The following is a 17,771-nucleotide window of genomic DNA, read 5'->3' as shown; positions in this document are numbered from 1 at the left end:
TATTATTTAATAGATGTGTCTGTCCCCTATTATATTATTTTATCTGAATAATCCTCCTGTCGCATACTTTTGTTCATAATTAGTTTCTGATTCATCCTCTCCTTTTTTCTTTTTCATACATCATGGGACACAGAGGCTAATATTCATTACCTACCTCATTACCTGGTTATACTTTATCTCCAGGTGAATGGACACTGGTAGACCAAAGGTCTTTAGACAGGAAGTGATCCCCTATATAACCCCTCCCATACAGGAAGTATTTCAGTTTTTTATCAGTGTCTGCAAGGGTTCTATACAGGTCCAAGGGAGTGGACCCTAAACATGAAAAGGGTACCCAGTCCTTGAAGGTCCTCAAGTGACAGGAACCTGCCGTGATGGGTGAAGTTTGGGCTCTTCGTTTCTAATCTGCCCTGTGTCTGGACGGTTAAGTGAAACCCCTTTACTTATTGTGGGGTGTCCAAGTGATTGTAACAGTCAGGCAAGATAGCTAGAGGCTGGACACCTGTGTGCGGTGACCATACATGGGAAGTTTTGGGCAAGGTGTGGATGTTTGAAAAGTGTACCTTTTTTTTTTTTTGCTTGTGTCTGGCTGTTTTTTTTACCTGTATGATGGCGCATGACGGTGCGCCATTTTGCCTTGGTTCACCATGGCTCACGTGCGTTAGCAAGAGCACCGCTGGGCTCAGCAGTTTGTTTGGCGGCCATAGCGCACGCGGCTTCCCCGCACATGCGCCGTAGCTTTTATCTAGGTGCACAAAGATTCGCGTCATACGTGAATACAGCCACGCCCGTTTGCCTGGACCACGTGCGTGCGCATGCACAGAACGTTCCGGCGCACGGCCAGCATATTTAGGCTGTGTAAGCTAAGCATGCAGTGCTTCCGGAAAGGCAGCTGTGGGACACAGAGCAGGTTCTGAACCAGGCATTTGCAGCGGTTCATTTCTCCTTTCCTGGGTCACGTGAGTCACTAGGTGTTGCTTGGCAGGCTAAAGGTGCTTAGCAGGATTATTGCATAGGGGCTTGGTGAGCCCTATTAAAGGGTCTCCCTTCTGAGGTGTTTTAAGACTACACCCAGGTACTCTTTTTGTGGCTAGTAAATGTCTTCAAAAAAGAGGAGCAGGACTAACACTGCAGGAAGGGCACACCTATGTCCTCAGTAGTTCCTGATGAACCTAGTTGTATTCCTAGTGTTGTATCCCCTGAAGGACCAGAGACTTCCGGCCAATCTGAGCCGCTGCGCCTATCTGGTATTATGCCTACAGTCAACGCTGCTGCTTCACCCTTTATCACCAAGGATGAACTGTCCTCGGCCCTAGCCTGGTTAGAGCACAGGATTGCTCCTGTTTTCCCTTTTATATCCCATGGAAGAAAAGTTAAGAAGTGGAGCATGCCAGCCATAGATGCAGCAGTCTCTTCCTTTAAACAAGAACTTAACTTGTCCGGTGGATAATGCACAGGGCTTGAAAGACCCTGTTGACAAGAAATTGGAGTCATTATTAAAAGCTTCCTTTTCTTTGGCCAGTTTAGCTATTCAGCCAGCTGTTGCAGCAATTGGTATCTGCCAGTCCGTAAAGGATCAGATCAGACGGCCTGACGGGCCTAACCGGTAGGATGATCTGGCTGAAAATAAGACAGATATTCCTCGAGCGCTGTGTTTTGCTGTTAACTTCTTAAAGGATTCAATACAGCAGGTTTCTCGTTTAGCTCTCTTGTCTGTACATACAGTATGTGCAGACTTTTGTGGCTTAAGAACTGGTCAGCCGAGCTTCCTTGTAAAACGTTATTGGCAGGTTTCCCCTTTAATGGGGAACGTTTATTTGGTGATCATTTGGACAAATATATCCTAAAGATTTCCGGAGGGAAGAGTTCTCTACTTCCTATGAAGAAAAGCACCAGGCGTCCCTCATTTTAAAAACCTCAGGGACTGCTTCCTCAAATGTCTCAGCGCCAAGGCAATTCCACCACCATCAGGGCGCTAGGCCAGGGACAAGCCGCAAAGCCAATACCAGAAAAAGCCCTGGGTCCAAAATTCTTCTAAACCCAGCACCAAGCCCTCCTTTTGAGGGGACGCCCGCACTCCACCGGGTGGGGGGGAAGGCTGCTGCACTTTGCGGACATTTGGAGAACAATAATTCAGGACGAGTGGGTCACCTCAGCTATATCCTGTGGTTACAAGCTGAAGTTGCGGTGGGTTCCCCCTCAGAGGTTTCTAAAATCCAGCATCCCCTCGGATCCTCCCAGAAAGAGACATGTTGCTTCAGGCACTACATCATTTAGTGCATCAAGGAGTGATTATAAAGGTTCCTGTATCCGAAAGGGGCACGGGGTTTTACTCAAACCTGTTTACTATTTAAAATCCAAACGGGGACACAAGGCCCACTTTGGACCTAAGATCCCTGAACAAGTATCTACTGATACATTCCTTTCGGATGGAGTCTGTCCGCTCAGTAGTAGCCTCACTCCAGATGGGAGACTTTCTAGCCTCCATCGATATAAAAGACACGTATTTACATGTACCTATCTTTCAGCCTCATCAGAGGTTCCTATGATTTGCAGTAGGGGAACGTCATTTTGTTTGTGGCTCTACCCTTCGGGCTTGCTACAGCTCCCCCCGGGTGTTCACAAAGGTCCTAGCACCAGTACTGGGTCTTTTAAGGGCTCAAGGGGTCCTGGTGCTCGGGTATCTGGACGACCTCCTGCTCAGAGATCCTTCATTACAGACGCTAGAACAGAGCAGAACATGCACAGTGCAGTATTTGAAAAGCTTAGACTGGATCATAAATACTGAAAAGTCAGCCTTGAAACCAGCTCAAAGTATTTAGGTCTGATCCTAGATACGGTCCAAGCAAGAGTATTCTTGCCACCCGCAAGGATCTGTGCCCTGAAGGATCAGGTGTGTCAGATAAGGGGCACCAGACAACCCTCCATTCGGCTTTGTATGAGTCTTCTAGGGAGGATGGTATCCTCCTTTGAAGTGGTGCCCTATGCCCAGTTCCATTCCAGGCCTTTACAGCAAGACATCTTGGCTTGGAACAGGAGAGGACAAGCCCTGGATTATCCAATGTTCTTATCTCCTGGGGCACGCTTAAGCCTAAACTGGTGGTTGCAGGAACCTGCAAAAGGGAAGATCCTTCTCCCCGGTAACTTGGAGAGTACTGAATACAGATGCCCGTCTCTCAAGCGACCCTAGAAGGGCTCACAGCTCAGGGGAAATGGTCAAGGACAGAACAGATCCTGCCCATCATCGTCCTGGAATTACAGGCAGTACGACTGGCCCTACGTTCCTGGACGGTGGAGCTTCAGGACTGTCCTATCAGGGTTTAGTCCGACAATGCCACTGCAGTGGCCTATATAAACCACCAAGGCGGTACCAGGAGTCATTCAGCTCTGAAGGAGGTGAACCACATTCTAACCTGGGCAGAGGGACATGTGCCGATTCTATCGGCAGTCCATATCCCGGGGGGAGAGAACTGGAATGCAGATTAATTATCTCAGCCGCCAGCAGATCTGCTCTGGGGGAATGGTCCCTACACCCAGGGTGTTCCAGGAAATTGGCCATTGGGGATGGCCAGAGGTCGACCTACTGGCATCAAAGTTCAACAACACGCTACAGCAGTTTGTGTCCCGAACAAGAGATTTTCTGGGAATCGGAACAGATGCTCTGGTAGTTCCATGGAGCCAGTACTCTCTGGTTTATGCTTTCACTCTGATCCCTCTCCTTCCACAATTGTTGCACAGGATTCAGAGAGAGGGGGGTTCCAGTCATTCTGGTTGCACCAGACTGGAGAAGGCTCTGGTTCCCGGAGATTGTGAGGCTGACAATAGCCGGGCCATGAAAGCTTCCACGTCGCCCTGATCTACTGTCTCAAGGTTTTATGTTCCATCCCAATTTACAGTCTCTAAATTTGATGGCATGGCTATTGAAGGTGCGAAAGGACTGTGGCATCTCGGGACCAGTCGTGTCCACCCTAGTGAATGCCAGAAAAGCTGTCACTAGGAAGATCTATCATAAGGTCTGGAAGACTTTTATTGCTTGGTGCGAAGCCAAAAAATTGCATCCTCAGAAATACGTGATTGGGAGAATTTTCTCTTTTCTACAGTCAGCTGTGGAAATCAAATTGGCTTTGAGTACAATCAGAGGTCAAGTTTCTGCCCTATCAGTATTCTTCCAAAGGCCTTTAGCCTCCCATTCACTGGTCCAAACCTTTATGCAGGGGGCAACTCGCTTGCTTCCCCCCATTAGGTCACCTATGTGTCCTTGGGACTTGAACTTGGTGCTTTTTGTGTTACAGAAACAACCATTTGAGCCTATCAAGGAAATGCCATTAGACTTGCTGACAGCAAGTCACACTTCCTGATGGCCATCACCTCGTCTAGAAGGGTGTTGGAATTCATGCAGGGAACCATACTTGATCCTTCACCACGACAGGGTTGTGTTGCAACCTCTTTCATCCTTTTTGCCAGAAGTGGTGTCGACCTTTCACTTAATTCGGGACATTATTTTGCCTTCTTTTTTCTCTCAGCATCGTTTGGCGGAAGAGAGACGACTGCATTCTTTGGACGTTATCCAGGCAGTCAAAATTTTTTTGTTTTTTTTTTTTTGTTTTACCAAAAAGACCCAAGAAGGGACAGTTCGCGCAAGCTCAGTTGCGGGCCGGTGTGCGCCCACGCTGCGGGAGCATGCCCGCGGTTTGGGAGGAATCGATATCCTCCTGTGGCCCCCGATTGCCTTGTACACAGGCAAACCGGGGAGATGCCGGATGTAAACAAGGCATTTCCTCTTTCTGACAGGTGACATGACAGAGATCCACTGTTCCCAGTGGCCGGGAAAAGTGATCTCTGTCATGTCCCAGTAAGCCCCCACCCCCACAGTTAGAAACACTCATAGGGAACACAGTTAACCCCTTGATCACCCCCCTAGTGTTAACCCTTTCCCTGCCGGTGACATTTATACAGTATTCTGTGGCTATTTTTATCTCTGATCGCTGTATAGATGTCAATGGTCCCAAAAAAGTGTCAAAAGTGTCCGTTCTGTCCGCCGCAATGTCGCAGTCCCGCTAAAAATCTCTGATCAGCACAATTACTAGTTAAAAAAAAAAAAAAAAATAAAAATGCCATAAATCTATTCCCTATTTTGTAGACGCTATAATTGTTGCGCAAACCAATCAATATACACTTATTGTGATTTTTAAAATTTTTTATTTTATTTTATTTTACTAAAAAATATGTGGAAGAATACATATTGGCCTAAAGTGATGAAGAAATTTTGTTCTTAAAAAAATAAATGTGGGATATTTATTATAGCAAAAAGTAAAAAATATAGTGTTTTTTTTTTTTTTTTTTCAAATCTGTGGCTTTATTTTTTTGTTTATAGCGAGAGAAATAAAAACCGCAGAGGTGATCAAATGCCACCAAAAAAAAGCTCTATTTGTGGGGGAAAAAAGGATGTTGTTTTTGGTTGGGTACAACGTCACGCGACCGCGCAATTGTCAGCTAAACCGACGCAGTGCCAAATCGCAAAAACGGCTCTGGTCATTAAGGGGGTAAAACCCTTCTGGGGCTGAAGCGGTTAAAGGCATCTGTGATGCTCTCTCGCCATATTTAAGTATTGGTCCCTTTAAATCTGTCAGCTAACATTATGTATTGTCACGTCCTATTGGCTCGAGCGAGCTTATATAAGACTGAAAGTTCCAGTAAACAATTAGATCTGAGGAAAAAGCGGATGCTTTGAAACCACGTCATCTGACAGGTCCCAACGTCCCTTCCGGACTTCCCCGAGTGCATTCCACTCTGGTTTGTACACAACGAGAAAGGAATTAGGCCGACTTTGACAAACCTCCTTGCTGTCAGACCGCTGCAGCCCATTGGGACAGTATTTTGGACCAAGTTCTGGACTCCTCCAGTGACCACGGACATTCTTTGGAGTTATATGCCCGTTTTTAACCAACATTATGTGAGTAGCCATTTGGCTGATATTTTAACAAATTTCCTTCCTTTCATACTGCACTTAGTCTGGTGCACCTTGTCATTTTTACATGACCAACAGCACACTGTCCCCAGTGGCCACCGGGAAAGAAAAATAGACAGTCAGTTTTTTAAAGTGAAACTGCAACATGCAGACTTGCCATTCCTGCCGCAGGACTCTGGGTCTGACAGGAGTCCAGCCTTCATCCGTCACGGCGGGCTCTGTCATAAAAGACCTTCAGGTACTGGGGCCCCCTTAATCTGGGGTCCACTCCCCTGGACCTGTATAGCACCCTGCAGGAAAACACCTTGGTCAGAACAAACACTGCACAGGGTTCCATTACGCAGGGTCTAGCACCGTAAGGCTGCATTAGAGGCAAACCTCAAGGAATCTTCTCTCCTGTCCAATGAGGCCCGGGTACCATCCATTTTGGCTGACAGCTCTATGGATCCGAATGAAGTCCATGATGCTAAATAGAACCATCCAGGCCTCCAAGTATGCTCCCAGAGCACATGTATCACATCAGTGAACACCACCTTACAGACCCTGGCAAAAAACTGAGGTACTTCCTGTGTAAGAGGGGTTATATAGGGGAGGACTTCCTGTTTCATTGATCTGATTGATCTACAAGTGTCCATTCACCTATAGGTAGCGTATAACACAAATAGTTATTATAATAACCGGCTCTGTGTCCTGCGTTGTACGCTAAAGAAACCTTTTTATGTGCTGTCTGTGTTGAGAATTTATTAGTAGTAGTAGAAAATAGTAGATATTGTGTTCTGTAGTTGCTTAGAAAATTATATTGAGAGATACTGTATATCCATCCACATAGCCAATGTTTTCTCAATACTTTTTATTTTTTTTGCATCATGCATATTGAAACCTTGAATAAACTTTTTTTTTCCCTGGCATTATTTATTTTCAGACCTTAGAAGGCCCAGTGTTTGACTATGTGGTGGAAAAACTAAAGCAACATCATGCCAGCAATAAAGAAGACAAGTTTGTAGTGTGTTTGAACAAAGTAGTGAAGAATTTCCCCATATTCGCAGACAGGTAAGACTTTTTACTTAAATAAGCCTAGTACAGTATGATACAAGGGGAAGTAGGGGGTAGCTCCTGGAAGTCACACATCTAAGGTGTCCTAGAGAGATGAATGGAGTGGCAACCTCAGCCTAGACTCCGACCAGGCCACGCCCCCAACGCCATTCACTCCGCCCCCCAGAGCTTAGTCTTGGGGATCCCCATGACTAAGCTCTGGGGGGCAAAGTGAATGGCGTTGGGGGCGTAGCCTGGTCAGAGTCCAGGCTGAGGCTGCCAACTCCATTCATCTCTCTAGGGCGGTATTTCTCAATTCCAGTCCCCAAGTCGCCCCAACAGGTAATTTTTTCCGGATTTCCCTCAGATGAAACGGCTGTGGTAATTACTAAGGCAGTGAAACTGATCAAATCACCTGTGCAAAATAATGGACAGCCTGAAAACATGACCTGTTGGGGTGCCTTGAGGACTGGGGTTGAGAAACACTGCTCTAGGACACCTTAGATGTGCGACTTCCAGGGGCTACCCCCTTCTTCCCCTGATCTCTCGCAGGAGCCGGGATGGGCTCCATCCCCTGTCAGCACTCTAACAGCAGCTGGGGGTGCATTGTTTGCATACCCCCTCCTTACTGAGCCTGAGCGGCACACATACGCTTTCTAGGTCACAGTATGATACAAGACCAGTTACGTTTCTTGTTGTTTACAGATTCATGGCCATTATTCTTTTCTTGCTGCCAAAACTTCATGGAGTCCTGAAGACCCAGTGTCTGGAGATAATAATGTTCCGGGCTGAGGCAATATCAGACCTTTATACCGAGCTAAAAAATAAAGACTTCAGACAGATTATGAGCAACCGGTGAGAGATTTTGTCATGTTAACACCTTATGTGTTCTGCCCTACATTGTGTCATTTTTATTGTCAGAAGTATTTGTACAGGATGCATTCATTTTTTAAATTTGTACATCACAGGACACAGGGTACATCATATTTATGACTACTTGGGTTACGCTGTCACTTTCCGGTGGATAGACGTGGCCAAAAAACGGCAGGATTCCCCACCCCGGCATAATTCCTCCCAGGTCAGCAAAGCCTCAAATTTTAACTAGTGTCCTTAGGTGTTGGATGCGCCTATGATCTCTCACTGACTATTTCTTTCAGAGGGCATTAGTCCTTTGATTCGTGGCCTGTTCATTCTGCACACCCCTGCTGGTGAAGTGAAAGGCCTCATCTAGATTAGTCACTTATGGCCCTGGGATCAAGAGAGATGGTACCCAGATTCTGCATGTAAGAACAGGGATGGCCTGTAAGTCTGTGGGCAGTGATCTCTCTGGTATCTGGTGAAGTCGCTGGCACGGTGTTATACCAGTCCAGGCAGTGATACCTTTTAGAGTGAAATCCCTGAAGACTCAGCAGCACGTCTGCTGTGAGCTCGTGCTTGATGATGTCCTTGCACAAATCTGTGCATGCAGCGTGAGCACAATTTTAGGCTTTTCTGGGTGGTAGAAACACGTGTGATTGCCAACTAAGCAGTGGGCAGCCACAGTGCAGTTCTGGCACAGCTCCAGTACAACCTCGAGACAATGCAGCACCGCCAATGCTTCCACAAGTATTGGGATCCCTGTTTAAAAAAAAAAAAAAGGGGTGGGGGGTGGGGTGAAGACTTGCCACATAGGTGTATGGCACTTGCAGACACAGCTTTCATACTGGGTTACAGGCTGGCTGACCCTCAGCAAATGCTTTGCTGGCAGAGAGATTGGGAAGAAGGATGATGGGGTTTTCTCCCAAATTCCTCATTCAGGTAGGGAGAACGCTCTTTAAAGGTCAGCTTAGTTCTGACCCCCTGCTCTGTGCAATCCTCTGGTTCCTTTGTGTCTAGGGTGGAATTTTCAGCAGCCATCTATGATTTGCCTGGGCACCTCTTGGGTGTTCTCACTGACTTGGAGCATCAGGGTCTCCTACATCGGGGTCGGGGGGGGGGGTGTAGTGGTAAAAGGAGGAAGCCATCTTTGGAGGAGTCTCAAGGTACAGGACTGTCTCCGATGACCACAGTTGCCTTCCTGGTGTACGTGGTACAAACTAATCAGAAGTTGCCACTTCCAGAGTCCTCTTCTCCCAGAATCACTGATTTTGGATGGCGGTAGCCGCCTAAACATTCCAAATCTTTTCCTGTGCATCCCCATTTGCATAAAGTCATGTATGCTAATTGGGCTCACCCTGTGACAATGTTCTCACCACCAAAGCAGGATCCCATCGAAGAAGAATTCTATGAAAAATGGAGTTGACCCAGCCATTTCTTACCAGAATAACACCCTGATGGTCCGGGTGGATGAGATGTCGGTCTTCAGCCACCTCAATACTGGGCACCTTTCCTACCCTGACCAATTTTCAGTTTCGAATGAGAATTACTTAGTCGTGCATCACTGTACCCAAATTAAATTTTTATCATTTTTTTTTCCACACAAATAGAGCTTTCTTTTGGAGGTATTTAATGACCACTGGGGGGTTTTATTTTTTGGGCTACAAATGGAAAAAAAAAAAAAATATGCGTTTTTCTTAGTTTCTAAAATTTTGCAAATAATTAATTTTTCTTCATAGATTTTGACTAAAATGTATACTGCTACGTTTCTTTTGTAAAAATATAACCCTGTGTATATTATTTGGTCTGTATGAAATGTTAGAGTCTACAAGCTATAGCACCAATCTTTGAAAATTGATCACACCTGATCATACCTGATGTACTGACGGCCTATCTCATTTCTTAAGGCCCTAACATGTCAAGACAGTACAAATATCCCCCAAATGACCCCTTTTTGGAAAGTAGACAGTCCAAGGTATTTAGTAAGAGGCATGGCAAGTTTTTTCAACTTGTAATTTTTCCCCACAATTCTTTGGAAAATAAAGAAATACAATTCCATTTTTTTCACAAAAATTTCATATTAAGTTATTTCTCACACACGGCATAGGCATATTTGCAACTACACCCTAAAACACATTTTACTACTCGTCCTGAGTGTGGCGATGCCACATATGTAAGACTTTTTCACAGCCTTGCCACCTAGAAAAGCGCAACATCCAAGGAGCACCTTCAGCCATTTTGCACTTTAGGACCAGACCTTATGCCGACACTTTTTGTTTACAAGTAAACATCTGTATTTCTTTATCATACATCACGGGACACAGAGAACCATAGTAATAACTATATGGGTTATAGGCCACCTTTAGGTGAATGGACACTGGTGAAACCAGAAGTGCCCCTCCCTATATAACCCCTCCCATACTGGGAGTATCTAAATTTTTTTGCCAGTGTCTAAGGTGTTGGTCACAGTTGATGTGCTAAGAAAGCTCCTCTAAGTAATCCCTAACGGGATCAAGGGGCTGTACAAATGGATCTAAAGTGCTTGAAAGCCAAGTGGATGGTACCCGGGCCTCGTGGCGGTAGAAACAAGATTTTATGCCTGTAATGCTTCTCTTTTGAGAGCTGGACCCAGGGACCCGGCACCTTGGTCATATTAATACAGCCAAGGAGTTTTCCGGCAGTGGTGCTGTACAGGTCAAAGGGAGTGGACCCGTGAAAGGGTGAAGGCTGGATCTGTCTGTGATAATTTCCAGCAGTCCTGTGGTGGGGATCAGGTAAGTCAGAAAGACAGGGAATGTATATATGATTCACTTGATCTTTCTAATAGGAGTATGTATTGCCTTGCCTGTGTTTTGCCACTAGAAGGCGTAAAAGCTACAAACCTGGCTTCCACCATTCCATGCTTCCCCTGTGTTGTGCTCAGGTGTCGGCAAAGGCTTCTGCGGCAGCATTGCTATACCTCCTGCTCTGTCAGCCATCAGCAGGGATTTGGGGGGACCATCTATCCATCTCAGGTGGTCAGGTTACCCCCTGCTTAGACTCCCCGCCTCCCCCCCCGATCCGTCCTCACACAGGACCGGCTAGCCAGGGCACAGAGCGGGAAAGGGTCAGGGCCTAAGTCCACGGGGCATGGCTTAAACACCGCCGGCATGCATGTGAGACACGGCACAGGCACAAGGCTCACTGCTTAAAAGTTTTACACTCTGAGAGTGTCTGGTTGGCTGATGGAGGGACACAAAGCGCACAAGGGCATGTAAGCTGTATGGGTGTGTGGATACAAGTATTCCAAGGGGCACGTTTACTCAGAATTGAGTCTGAGCATTTATAGCAGCATATTGTGTAATCGCTAGACTATAAATCTCGGCAGTAGATGCACTTTATTTAGTACCTCTACTTTTTTGTGCTTAGGACTATGTCTTCCTGCAAGGGGGGTAATTCAAGGGGGGGGGGCGCAAAGCCGCTGTGGACAGTGCCTGACGCTCTTAGTCGCACGCCCGCAGTCCTATCCTCCCCTGAAAGACTTGCAGCATCTGGCGAATCTGAGCCATCTTGCACAGGCATGGTGGCTACCCCCAACACTCCAGCCCCTGCATACGTCACTAAGGACGATTTGGCTTTGGCTCTGGCTGGTTTGGAGGGAAAAATAGCTAATTTGCTGGCGTCCTCCTCCCAGGAGGTGAGAAAACGCAGCAGGTCCCCTTCTCCTACCATTGACCCTCCCAACATTGGAACAACAATGGCCAGATGATACTGGGGTACCTTTGTGGGAAGGAAATTCAGGTGACTCCTCTTCTGAGGATTCAGCATCTAAAGAACCCTTCTCAAACTTTGCAATCTCAGAAATTGCTAATTCAATCGCTTATGGACTCCTGCAGAGGTGGATGTTGTTTCCTTCCCCTCCTTGGGTTCGCTAAAACCCTCACAGGGTTCTCATGCTTTCCCTATGCACCGTTACTGGAGCAACTGATTTATGCTGATCGGGATCACCCAGATAAGCAGTTTTCACCTCCTAAAAATTTTTTATTTCTCTACCCTATGGAGAAAAAGTTACCAAAGAGATGGGATTTTCCAGCGGTAAGTGCTGGTATCTCCTCTGTTAACAGGAGTTTAACTTGTCCAGTGGACAACGCACAAGTATTTAGAGATCCAGCTGACAAGAAGTTGGAATCTCTACTAAAAGCCTCATTTGCTGTAGCTGGTGCGGTGGTGCAGCAATAGGCATTTGTCAATCTCTTCGGGATGAATTCAAGCAGGTTACTAAGAGGGTTCCTGCTAAAGCTGAAGAGGCCCAAAGTTTAGCTGAACTACCTAGGGCCCTATACTTTGCAGTGGACGCTATCAAGGATTCTATCCATCAGACGTCTCGCCTTGCGCTTATGTTGATACATATGCGTAGGACTCTGTGGCTAAAGAGATGGTCAGCCGAGTTACCATGCAAGAAGCTCTTGGCTGGGTTCCCCTTTCATGGAGAAAGATTATTTGGGGAAGATTTGGATAAGTATATCCAAAAGATTTCTGGGAGTAAGACTACCCTTCTGCCGGTATCCAGAAGTCCACAAGACAGAGTCCCAGGGCTTCCTTGTGAAGGAGCACCCCCGCTTGATCGAGTGGGGGGAAGACTGTGGTGGTCTTCAGAAACTTGGCTAGAGGAAATCCAAGACAAATTGGTCCTCTCTGTGTTGGCCCTTGGCTACTAACTAGAGTTCCAAGAGTTTCACCATCGCGTTTTCTGAGATCAAACGTTCCCAGGGACCTAATAGCCTGGACGTTCAGGTTGCGGACACAATCCGACAATGCCACAGTAGTGGCCTATATCAATCACCAAGGAAGCACCAGAAGCCACGCAGCTCAAAGGGAGGTGGACCATATTCTGTCTTGGGCAGAGAAAGATGTTCCTTACCTATCTGCAGTTTACATTCTAGAAGTGGAAAATAGGCAGGCAGATTTTCTGAGCCGTCAACAGTTGTTGCCAGGAGAATGGTCTTTACATCCCAAGGTATTTTTGGCCATATGCCAAATATGGGGTATGCCGGATGTAGATCTATTGGCGTCCAGGTTCAACAAGAAGTTGGACAACTTTGTGGTGAGAACAAGGCATCCATTTGCACTCGGAATAGATGCGTTAGCGACCCCGTGGGACCAGTTTTCACGGATTTATGCATTCCCTCCAGTTCAGCTGCTACCGCGGCTGCTTCACAGGATTAGGGAAGAAGGGAAGCTGGTAATCTTAGTAGCCCAGAAGACCTTGGTATGCAGGGATCGTGAAAATGGCAGTAGGAGAATCTTGGATTCTTGGAATTTAATGGTGTGGCTATTGAAGCCCACATTCTTAAGAATTGGGGGCTTTCAGGGTCAGTAATAACCACCCTGATTAATGCCAGAAAGCCTGCATCCAGGACCATTTATTACAGAGTCTGGAAGGCTTATGTCACTTGGTGCGAAACCAAGGGTTGGCATCCTTGCAAGTATGTCATAGGAAGTGTTCTGGCCTTTCTACAATTAGGAGTAGAAAGCTGGCCTTGAGTACAATCATGGGTCAGATCTCGGCCTTGGCAGTGTTTTTCCAAAGGCCGCTTGCTTCACATTCTTTAGTCTGGGGCTCCGGGCATTCATACAAGGGGTAACTCTGCCAGTTAGGACACCCTTGTGCCCATGGGATTTGAATCTGGTTTTGTCTGTGTTGCAAAGACCACCTTTTGAAACTATACGGAATATTCCTTTGATCCTTTTTTACAAGGAAATTGGTATTCCTAGTTGCGATAACCTCTGCAAGAAGAGTATCAGAAGTGTCTGCTTTCTCCTGTAAAGAGCCATACTTAATCATTTACAAGGATAAGGTGGTGCTACATCGCACCCAACCTTTTTGCCATAGGTAGTGTCTAGTTTTCATCTGAATCAAGATGTTTCTTTACCTTCCTTTTTTTTCCCAGAATCTCGTTCTGTAGAAAAAGTTTATTACATTCTCTCGATGTAGTGAGAGCAATTAAAGCCTATCTGAAAGTGACTGCTCAGATACGGAAAACTGATGTTTTGTTTGTGTTGCCAGAAGGCCCTAGAAAGGGTCAGGCAGCATCAAAATCTACTATTGCTAAGTGGATTCATCAGGTGATTAGTCAGGCCTTGGCCTGAAAAGAAAGGTTCCTCCCTTTCAGATTAAAGCGCACTCTACCAGGGCAGTCAGTGCTTAATGGGCAGTGCATCACCAAGCCTCAGTGGCTCAGGTTTGCAAGGCAGCTATTTGGTTGTCAGTTCATACATTCACAAGATTTTATCAAATTGATGGTGGCAGGAGGACACCGCCTTCGGGCGCAGTGTGCTGCAGGCAGCAGTATAGGGTCCTCATGCCTGGCGGCGGCTGTTTTGCTTTGTGTCTTCCCCCCTCAGGTGGCATTGCTTTGGGACATCCCATATAGTTATTACTATGGTGCTCTGTGTCCCGTGATGTACGATAAAGAAAATAGGATTTTTATAACAGCTTACCTGTAAAATCCTTTTCTTGGAGTACATGACGGGACACAGGTCCCTCCCCTCGTATTGGGATATGTGTATTTATTGCTTTGCTACAAAAACTGAGATTCTCCCGGTATGGGAGGAGTTATATAGGGAGGGGCACTTCCTGTTTCCTTTTTGGTTATACCAGTGTCCATTCACCTAAAGGTGGCCTATAACCCATATTTTACAGGTAAGCTGTTAAAAAAAATCCTATTTTTTGCTAGAAATTAACTTAGAACCCCCAAACATTATATATTTTTGTAGCAGAGGCCCTATAGAATAAAATGGTGGGTTTTGCAAATTTTTATTTCATGCAGTATTTGTGCAGCAGTTTTTCAAACACAATTTTACACACAAATGCATAAATAAATTTTAATGAATTTCAATGCACACAGAGACAATATAATACTCACATTTTTGGTAAAATATAAAATATGGTGTTGCGCCTAGATACCAAATATATCACGCTTCAAAATTGCGTACGCTTGTGAAAAGGTGCCAAACTTTGGTATTTTAAAATCTCCATAGGCGACGCTTTATAAGCCATTATTGGTTACCAGTTTAGAGTTACACAGGAGGTCTGGTGCTAGAATTATTGAAGTTTGCGGCAATACCTTGGTGGTGTGATCGCTGTTTATGTATTCCAGTTCACTGTTCAATATACCGTATTTATCGGCGTATAACACGCACTTTTTTCCCCTTAAAATCAGGGAAAAATCGCGGGTGCGTGTTATACGCCGATCCCCTGCGATCCCCCGCTGACAGATCTAAAAAATCGCTGACCGCGATTTGAAAATGGCGCCGCCGGCGCCGAAATACACAGAGCCGGTCCTCGGCTCTTCTCGGCCACTTTCGGCTTCACTCGACGCCGCCCGAACCTAGCCGGGCGGGACTACGAGTGGAGCCGAAAGTGAGTGAGATCCGCCGAGAAGAGCCGAGGACCGGCTCTGTGTATTTCGGCGCCGGCGGTGCCATTTTCAAATCGCGGTCGGCGATTTTGAAGCCCAGGATGGCAGGGGATCACTGGGGAAGGCTGCACTGGGGAAGGCTGCACTGGGGAAGGCTGCACTGGGGAAGGCTGCACTGGGGAAGGCTGCACTGGGGAAGGCTGCACTGGGGAAGGTTGCACTGACACGGCTGCACTAACAAGGCTGCACTGGGGAAGGCTGCACTGGGGAAGGCTGCAATGATGGGCATTTAAATGTAAGTTTTTTTCCCTTCAACTTCCCTCCTAAAAGTTTTGTTTTCCTTAAAATTCCCTTCTAAATTGGGGTGCGTGTTATACGCCGATAAATACGGTACTTAATACATAAAATATATCTTTGTATTCCACACATCACAATTTGTTTCTAATTTTGATATAATTTTGTTGGTTTATGGTGTTGTGTTCTATTGTTTCTTAAAATTTTCTTAGTTGCTTTTTACTATTTTTTAGTATATACTATCAGCTGACCTTTCTGGCATCATCACACCTGCGAGTGTTATAGGCAATTGTTCAATTCACTCGGGTGCCACGGGTTTAATCAGCTGCCTCTATAAATTCCCGGAAGTTCCTTCTAACCAACAGGCTGACGAAGGTGGCGTGGCTTGCTTCTGAAATGCGTTCCCATTTGCTCTCACAGCGGACTGACAGCTTCTCTATTCACTCCAGCTGCACACACATTCTCTGGATGGACATCCGAACACCGGACGCACCATCCCAGCCATATAGGGCAGCTTGATGCTGGTTCCCCTGCACGGATCTCAGGCTCATCTCGCTCCCTCTACACGGCCTGCATTCTTCCGAACCACGGACAGATACCCTTGCTTTCAGTTCACACTTGGACTTTCCATCGCAAACTGTCATCCACATCCCAATCGTTTGCGAATTAAGTTGTCATTTTTGCGCACTTCTCTTTTTGAGCTTCTCTGAGAAATTCCCTTGTCACTTTTCAAATGCAAGGTTGTCTTTTTAGCTGACATTACCTCAGCCTGTAAGGACTCAGACTTGGCTGTATTTTCCTGCAGGATGTTATTTTTGGTTCTACACCAGGATAATGTGGTGTTGAGGCCTCATTTCTTTTTCCGACTGAAGGTAGTCTTTGTTTCTCTTGAATCAGGACATTGTGTTGCCATCCTTTTATTCTAATTTAAAACATTCTAAGGAGAAGGTGCTTCACTCTTTGGATGTTATTTGTGCTGTTTGAATTTACCTGAAGTCTACAGCTTCATTTCGACTGTCTGATTCCATGTTTTTCTTCCTGAGGGCGCTCAAGGGTCAGGCTGCTTTTCAATCCACTGTTCTTGGGTAGATTCTTCAGTCCATTTCTTAGATCTTTGGTATCTAGGGCAATGTTCCTCCTTTCCTGGTCAAGGCCATTCTACCAGGGATGTCCGTGCATCAAGCTTCTGTTGTTCAAGTATTTAGGCTGCTACCCGCCCTTCTCTTCACACGTTTCACAATTTCTACCATGTCGATGTTCACACCACCGTGGACTCCAATTTTTGGCAGAAGGTCTTGCAGGCGGCTTTGTAATGGAGTTCCCTCCCGTTCTGTTTTTGGGTGTGTTGGCCTTGTTGCCTACCCCTCATGTTCAGTACTTTGGGACATCCCAAGTTGTCATGAATATGAAGTCCTGTGATGTACAATTAAGAAATTAGAATTTTTTGGTTTACCTTTTAAAAAAAATTCTGGTAGTACATCACAGGACACATACAGTGCGTTAAAAGTATTCATGCTCCTTGAAATTGTCCACATTTTTGTCATGTTACAACCAAAAACGTAAATGTATTTTATTGGGATTTTATGTGATAGGTCAACACAAAGTGGCACATAATTGTGAAGTGGATGGAAAATGATAGTTTTAATTTTTTTTTACAAATATCTGAAAAGTGTGGCGTGAATTTTTTTTTTTTCAGCCCTCCTGAGTCAAAACTTTGTAGAACCACCTTTCGCTGCAGTTACAGCTGCAAGTCTTTTTCAGTATGTCTCTACTAGCTTTGCGCATCTAGGCGTACGTTTAATAAGATGTGTTGCGCCTTAACATAGAGAATCTAGGTTGTAATTTCCTAAGAGGTGTTTTAATTAACCCCGTTAACTACAAACCAAATATCTCCTCTCTTCACTGTACTGTGTTGTCTCAGTGTTAGGAATATAGGAATGTGCCTGTTTAATAAACTGTGTAAGCTCAGAAAAGTCTCAAAAAGCCTTTTTTCAGTGTAGCATAGAGGTGCGCATCTTCACTGGTCTCATGACTCGATGCGTTTGATTATCGTGTCAACGATTTGATTCCGCGATGCATCACGATTACTGCCCAAGTGCCCATGGTTTACCCCTTCAGCCCTGGAGGATTTGGCTACTCAATGACCAGAGCACTTTTTACAATTTGGCACTGCGCTGCTTTAACTGGTAATTGCGCGGTCATGCAATGCTGTACCCAAATGA

General features: G+C 45.7%; 1 protein-coding gene across 2 annotated transcripts in view; it reads left to right on the top strand.

Annotated features, from left to right (window-relative positions):
• The window catches only part of PRKDC (protein kinase, DNA-activated, catalytic subunit), a 712,087-nt gene that overhangs the window by 356,706 nt on the left and 337,610 nt on the right, over positions 1–17,771 (top strand). For both annotated transcript variants that reach the window (XR_012244521.1, XM_073631567.1), the window contains exons 53-54: positions 6,891–7,018; positions 7,706–7,855. Coding sequence is in view for 1 of the 2 variants with exons in the window: in XM_073631567.1 (XP_073487668.1) it covers positions 6,891–7,018; positions 7,706–7,855 (278 nt within the window). In the remaining variant the exon portion in view is untranslated. The remainder of the gene's footprint in view (positions 1–6,890; positions 7,019–7,705; positions 7,856–17,771) is intronic.

Source organism: Aquarana catesbeiana, linkage group LG05 (genome assembly GCF_042186555.1).
Source record: "Aquarana catesbeiana isolate 2022-GZ linkage group LG05, ASM4218655v1, whole genome shotgun sequence".
In the NCBI taxonomy this organism is placed as follows: domain Eukaryota; kingdom Metazoa; phylum Chordata; class Amphibia; order Anura; family Ranidae; genus Aquarana; species Aquarana catesbeiana.
This window is presented reverse-complemented; position numbering and strand designations above follow the sequence as displayed.